Source organism: Branchiostoma belcheri, unplaced genomic scaffold (genome assembly GCF_001625305.1).
Source record: "Branchiostoma belcheri isolate BF01 breed outbred unplaced genomic scaffold, Haploidv18h27 scaffold152, whole genome shotgun sequence".
NCBI classification, from domain to species: Eukaryota; Metazoa; Chordata; class Leptocardii; order Amphioxiformes; family Branchiostomatidae; genus Branchiostoma; species Branchiostoma belcheri.
In genome coordinates this window covers 292,004-299,162 of record NW_017802958.1, presented here as the reverse complement: position 1 = coordinate 299,162, position 7,159 = coordinate 292,004, and the positions used below count along the sequence as shown (strand labels likewise).

Here is a 7,159-nt window from a genome sequence, read left to right as displayed (position 1 = left end):
TTAGCTGACTACAAACTATAGCGAACGAACAACAACACACACACACACACACACACACACACACACACACAAACACACAAACACACACACAGACAGACAGACGCGCCAAAAACAATACCTCCATTTTTCATGGAGGTAATAAGAATTCGTTCGGAGATGTCATTCCTCCATGAAATATGCAGAACTTTTGTATTTTTTTTGTGGGGGGGGGATTAGTCTCATTGGTTATGGAAATAAGGTCGTAATTACCATAATCTATTCATGTGTTGTTTTCTAAACTCAAATTACAATATTTTGCGTGTAAAATTTTTATCCTTTGGTAATGTTTCATTTCATCATGTCTTCATTGATCATGCAAATGACCATAGCATGTTCAGAACAAAAGATACAAAACCGGAAGTTCTGCTGCAGTACCAAGGTCATCCACCAGGAGGCCCATTTTTGACCTTGACCTTTGTCTTTCAAAAACAATACCTCCATTTTTCATGGTGTGAACTACAACAATAGAATACAACATTGTCTTGTCTCCCCTCTTGATATCTATCAGTCATTCAAGTTCCACATGGCAACAGAATTATTTTCTCATTTTCGAAATGTTGACCACTCTGAGAGGGCAACAAAATGTTTTTTTTTTTTCAAAATTGTGCGCGCTGATGTCATCCATAAAAATTACTTGCTGTGGCCTAAGCTCACCGTTTTGCGCCCTATTCAGAACGACTGACACGTGTCTATTCGTGATATTATTTAGAATATGATAATAGCCCTCAATGATATACTGAATAGTGTGTGCGTTCATTCGAATCAAACGTAAAAGAAATACATAAGCCGGCCCAGACTACCTCTTCTATTATTCATACAGTCTAAGTGTAACATGGCTGAAATCATATGTTATCGTCTGACTAGTCCGTACTTCTGAGAGATCTGAATTAAAGGCCCATTCTTATATACATATATATGTGGGTATCGTACAAGAAATACATACATAACATATTATAACAATACATGCCATACAAATTTTTGAAATAATGAAAAGAATGATGAACTGAATGTTCAAAAGAAACAAAAAAGAAGGAAATTCTGCTTCAGTACCAAGGTCGGCCACCAGGAGGCCCATATTTGACCTTGACAATTGTCTTCCTAAGACCTACCAAGGTACCAAATATCATCACAATCCATAAAGGCGTTATGAAGTTATGCTGACTACAAATGTTCGGAAACACACACACACACACACACAGACACACACACACACACACAGACGGGCCAAAAACAATACCACCATTTTTAAATTTTATGGAGGTAACAAGGAACTCCGATAATGCCAGAATAGAAGATGTATTTCTGGTGGCGCCACCAAGAGATAGTCACGTCACGCTGTGTGGTGCATAATTTATAAAGGGGGCATTCTTCCCTCTTTTCGCAGAGAATTGCACAACAACAAAGGGATCCAGGGCGTCGACCGCGTTTACAGTTAAATACCCTTTCTCATTGTGAGAGTGTCTTTCTGTCAGTATAATCGGGAGGCTGGTAGTGTCACTAGTGTTTTCTGTTTACGACAAGAGGAGAAGCCAAACAACACTAAAGATGTGGAGAGTCACAGCGTTTTTGGTGGGGATTTTCCTCATGAAAGGTAATCTGTATCTGTATCAGTATAGCCGGTATAACCGCCTTTCGGCGTAACACACCAGCTTTGCAGGCACGCGGCGCGGCGGCAGCTGGCTATACTACACCGATCGACTTGTTACACCTAACCCTTGAACTTCTAACTCTAGACATCGTTTAAAGCTATCTAATGATAATGCCCCTATACTTTACTTGGTGACAGCGAGTTCCACTCTGCGATACTTCTAGGAAAGAATGAATTCTTGAGCATCTGAATCCTTGGTTGATAACTCTGGTACTTGAAGGCATGGCTATTTCTTGTTCTCTTCTGTGCTGGTATTAGGTACTTAGTAGTTGGGACTTCCACCAGTTTATTAGTCATTTTGTACATCATACTTAGTCTGGACATCAACATGTAGACGCAACTTCGCCGTTGACAAACAATGTGTGAACTTACAAAGGCACTCTAAGAGTGAAGAGAATTCGAAATGGTTGATATACATGTATCACTATTTCATGTTTGCATATATCTATGAAATAGGAGCATTACATGTGATGTTATTAATATTAGATACAAATGTAGTAGTATCCTGCTTAGAACAAATCAACAATTAAGGATTGTACAAGGTAGAGTATGGAGATAGCCTGTTAGTCAGTAATACATGTAGTGATGTACATCATACATGTATATTTTCAAATTTATTGATATCCCTAAGCATTAATGTTTCCCTAACTGTTGACCATCCTTTGTGTTTACATACAGTCTCTATGTGTGACTGTGTGTTTTTTGTGTTTGTCCCAGGCCTATATATGCTCTCCCCTTTGTTTCTCTTTTGCTTTCTCTCTCTCTCTCCTTTCTATTTCTGTGAGAGCTTCGGTTTAAAGGGGCAAAATGTAACATTTTTGTACCAAAAATGTAAATATTTTATTAAGAAATATGTGATTGGAATTTACGTCCGGACATCAACTTTTCAACATATGTGTGCATTTATCTCACATTTCTGACATCTATTGTTGGCTTTAAATCAGCCCAGACGAGGCTCAGTCAGTTCGTGGTGCCACCACAAAATACCAGAATGTAAAAGAAACTGACAGCTGTGTTTCCAGTTTTAAACACTTGTAAGGCGCCAAATTTTGTACGTGACCTCCACTTCCCGAATGGCACTTATTTCCAATGGAGCCGTAGGGTTGATTCAACTTAGTACTTTGTAAAGAAATTTACTTTTTGTATCGTCCTAATGTTACATAATGCAACTTTAAATGCATAATACAATGTAGGGGAAAAGGCGAAGAAAATTCCTTAGTAGTCATGCATGATTACCGAAGGAAAACATTGTTTTTTCTTAATTTCTTCTTTCTCTTCTTCTTCTTCTCCAAACAGTGACCTCTGACCTGAACCAATGTTCTGTCTGTTGCCATGGTAATTAGTGTTGGGTTACATCATGTTGCAATTTCATAGCAGGAGGGATTTAGACTCCTGCCTGACCATATAGTAGTATATGAATGTATTTGAGTAAGAATTAACAGAGCAGACATATGCGAAGGTAAACATTATGCATTTGCCTTGCAAATGTTACCTTTCTAGTTTTGTATGAAATGTTTACTGCATGAGTATTTCATTCATTGCTCACGGTACAGCCGTTGCTGGAGAGCAGTGTCGGGCGCTAGGGGGCCTCACTACCTTCTCCTGCCCACGAACGTTGCTTGACGACCATGACGAGATCTACTGCTGTGACGGGGACTGTTGTGACAACTGCTGGGAGTCTGAAGACACCTCAGCTTGTACCGGCCGCTGGGGCGACCACATCGGCAAGGCGATTCAACTCGGGTATTTTTGTTTACTTTATATGTTTAGGCCACATCAATATAATTTCTTGGTTAACGGATTTTTCTAGAAAAATAATGGAGCGGGCGGGCGAAAAAAAATAAAAACAGGCCTAGGCATCCTATTATGGCCCAAAATGGTACGGCAGAAGCCATGAAGTCAACACACCAGGCTGGTTCAAAATTTAAACAATGAATTTTGAACTTTTAATGATACTACTACATTGAAAGATGGAATAACTGTAACAACTAGGAAGAAAAGGACTGTTTTCAAATGTTCAGGGCAAAATATGAGCATTCTAATTTGCAGTTGATTCTGATCTTTTTTTGAAAATCTGAAAAAAATGAAGCTGGCGAATCCGTTAACCAAGAAATCAAATTGGTGTAGCCTTACCGGAGGAAAACATATTGTTTTTGCTCTGTTTCTTCTTCCTCTTCTTCTCCAAACACTGAACTTTCACCTGGTCAATGACCTGAACCAGACCATCTCTCACCATGGCTCACATGTGACTAGTGTTGGGTTTCATCATGTTGCAATTTTATGGTAGGAGGGATTTAGACTCCTGTCACCAAATATGTTAATGTGTTTGCGTAAGAATTAACAGAGAAGACCACTGATGCGAAGGTAAACATTATGCATTTGCTTTGCAATTGTTCCCTTTCTAGTGTCCTTGGTAACTTTTATGGGTGACATCCTCTGCAGACTCCAAATCTAATGCGATTGTAATAATCTTGTCTTGTCTCCTCTCTTCACATCTATCTGCTATCCACGTTCCGGCATGGTAACAGAGTCATCTTTGAATATTTTCGTTACGTTGACCACTGTCAAAGGGCAACAATTAAAAAAATGTATGGGGGAGGGCAACTACTTGTAAAGGGGCGTATGCACCTCCCTTTCGCTTTGTGGAAAATCCAATAAACAAATAAACTTCCAAACTAACTTAATTCTCGGTTTAAGTAGGGTGTAACAAAGACAGCCGAGCAAATTGTATATGAATGAATGAATGAATGAATGAATGAATGAATGAATGAATGAATGAATGACTGTTTATTATCGTGCCATTGCGATCAATATGCCGCCCACCCCATATGGGCTTATAAGGCACCGACAAAATACAAAATCAGAACAAATCAAAAGGTACAGAGAATCAGATGTAACATAAATTATAACTTAACATAATATATAATAAATACAGGAAATTAAATAGTACTGGTCATATACAGAAATCAGATCAAATGTAACATAGATGATAAATGATAATAATGTATAATTTAGGATATACATGTATAGGAGCATATAACAATAACATAAAGACGATGCGATTGTGGGACTATGTACTCCTTTTACATGTTTAAAAATATTTTCTAGCATCGGTGCCATCATCGGCATCGTGGTCGCTGCTATAGTCGGTTTGATCATCATCATCGTAATCTGTGTGTGCTGCTGCTACCACCTGGGCAAACAGCAGACGAACCCGAGAGGACGAGGTAAAAATCATGTTAACATTTCCTGACATTAACTGACACATCTAAAACGCCAGGTGAATCATTCTCGAACTTGACCTTCTTTTTCACAACTGCATCTCACCTACCAATATCATAAAAGACCCATTCAGAGCTTCTTGAATTTTGCTGTACACATGTAAAAACAAATGCATGAAAAGTCCAGTGCAGTACCGTTTGAAAACGCCAGGTGAACCATTTTCCAACTTAACCTTCGTTTTCAAAACAGCAACTCACCTACCAAATATCATAAAGATCCATTCACAGCTTGTCAACTTCTGCTGAACACATACAAATGCATAAAAAGTCTGCTGCAGTACCGTTTGAACACGCCAGGTGAACCATTTTCAAACTTGACCTTCGTTTTCAAAACAGCAACTCACCTACCAAGTATCATGAAGATCTATTCACAGCTTCTCGAGTTCTGCTGAACAAATACAAATGCATAAAAAGTCCGCTGCAGTACCGTTTGAAAATGCCAGGTGAATCATTTTCGAACTTGACCTTCGTTTCAAAACAGCAACTCACCTACCAAATATCATGAAGATCCATTCACAGCTTCTCGAGTTCTGCTGAACACATACAAATGCATAAAAAATCCGCTGCAGTACCGTTTGAAAACGCCAGGTGAACCATTTTCGAACTTGACCTTCGCTTTCGGCCACTACCAAACTAACAAGACTATCACTCAATGTTTTCAGGTCAACAGATGGTCCCTGTAGCTCAACCAGCCGGGCAGTACCCCCCTCCAGGTGGACAGTACCCCCCTCCAGGTGGACAGTACCCCCCTCCAGCCGGGCAGTACCCCCCTCCAGCATACCCTACTGCGGGCCCGTACCCTCCACTGTCTGATCCAGCCTACCCACAAGACGGGGGATACGCCCCGACCAAGATATAACCCTCTTTTGTTGATTCACTAAGTTGAGACTTCTATGCTTATTTCAATATATGTTTTCTGATTCAGTATGTACATATATCTATTGAATATGTAATAGATCAGTATTTTATGCATGTTTTTTTTGTAGGCAACACCAATTTAATTTGTTGGTTCTCGGATTCGCCTCTTCATTTTTTTCTGATTTGCAAAAAAAAAAAGATCTGGTTCTGTATAAACTAAAAAAATGCTCATATTTTGCTCCAACCAGTTGAGGATAGTCCTTTTCTTCCTAGTTGTTGCAGTTTTTCAATGTATCAATGCAGTGGTTTGATTAAAAGTTCAAAATTCGTTGCTTAAAAATTAATCCAGCCTTTTGTATTGACTTCATGGCTCCTATCGTAGTATTTGGGGCTATATGATGCCTAGACCTGTTTTTATTTGTTTCGCCCTGTCGCTTCATATTTTTTTCTGAAAAAATCCGAGAACCAACAAATTAAATTGGTATGGCCTTATTTCAATCAATGCCTTTTGGTTTTGTGTACATGTATCTATATTGAATATGTACAATGTAATGGATCAGTATTTTATGCATGTTTTTTTTTCGGTATGGTGACCTTGAAAATGTGTTCTTGCACAACCTGTACCACCATATCTTTTAGCATGTGGAAAGTTGTCATAAATAAATAAATATAACCTAACTAACTAACAGAAAGTCCCAAAATGAAGGACCCCAGGCTAGAACTAGTTTTAATTCCTTAGGCCACACCAATTTAATTTCTTGGTTAACGGATTCGCCGCTTCATTTTTTTCTGATTTGCAAATAAAAATAAAAATCCAGAATCAACTGCAAAATGCTCATATTTTGCCCTGAACAGCTGAAAACAGTCCTTTTCATCCTAGTTGTTACAGTTATTCCATCTTTCAATGCAATGGTATCATTAAAAGTTCAAAATTCATTGTTTAAATTTTGAACCAGCCTGGTATGTTGACTTCATGGCTCCTATCGTACCATTTTGGGCCATAATAGGATGCCTAGGTCTGTTTTTATTTTTATTTTTTTTTTCGTCCCGTCCCGCTCCATTATTTTTGTTAGAAAAATACCGTTAACCAAGAAATTAAATTAGGTGTGGCCTAATGGGTCAAAGGGTTATAGATGGGCAGAAAAGGGTGAGATCCAGCTGAGTGTTGTCCATTGTGTGCTGAGAACATGTAGAACTGTGGAGCTTTGTCTGGCCGGACCCTGAGTGGGAAACCTGTCAGGACAGTTCATCATGATCCATCAATGTCAGATACAAACCTAGAGCAGAGTGAGGATATTTGTCATTAGACTGGCTTAGTGTCAGGCCTTCAAAT

At 38.8% G+C, this 7,159-nt stretch overlaps 1 protein-coding gene across 1 annotated transcript; it reads left to right on the top strand.

The window, feature by feature from the left end:
- Window positions 1–1,525: 1,525 nt before the first annotated feature.
- On the top strand, window positions 1,526–5,842 carry LOC109465539 (protein shisa-4-like). The gene is made up of 4 exons (XM_019762892.1): window positions 1,526–1,630; window positions 3,241–3,430; window positions 4,796–4,914; window positions 5,631–5,842. The coding sequence occupies exons 1-4, from the start codon at window positions 1,585–1,587 to the stop codon at window positions 5,825–5,827; spliced, it is 552 nt and encodes a 183-aa protein (XP_019618451.1). The 5' UTR covers window positions 1,526–1,584; the 3' UTR covers window positions 5,828–5,842.
- The last annotated feature ends 1,317 nt before the right edge of the window (window positions 5,843–7,159 follow it).

Excerpts from the sequence above, each read along its gene's own strand:
- LOC109465539 (XM_019762892.1), top strand. The coding sequence starts at position 1,585 with ATGTGGAGAGTCACAGCGTTTTTGGTGGGGATTTTCCTCATGAAAG. Across the intron at positions 1,631-3,240 it reads GGGGATTTTCCTCATGAAAG|CCGTTGCTGGAGAGCAGTGT; the intron begins GTAATCTGTATC and ends CTCACGGTACAG. Across the intron at positions 3,431-4,795 it reads GGCAAGGCGATTCAACTCGG|CATCGGTGCCATCATCGGCA; the intron begins GTATTTTTGTTT and ends AATATTTTCTAG.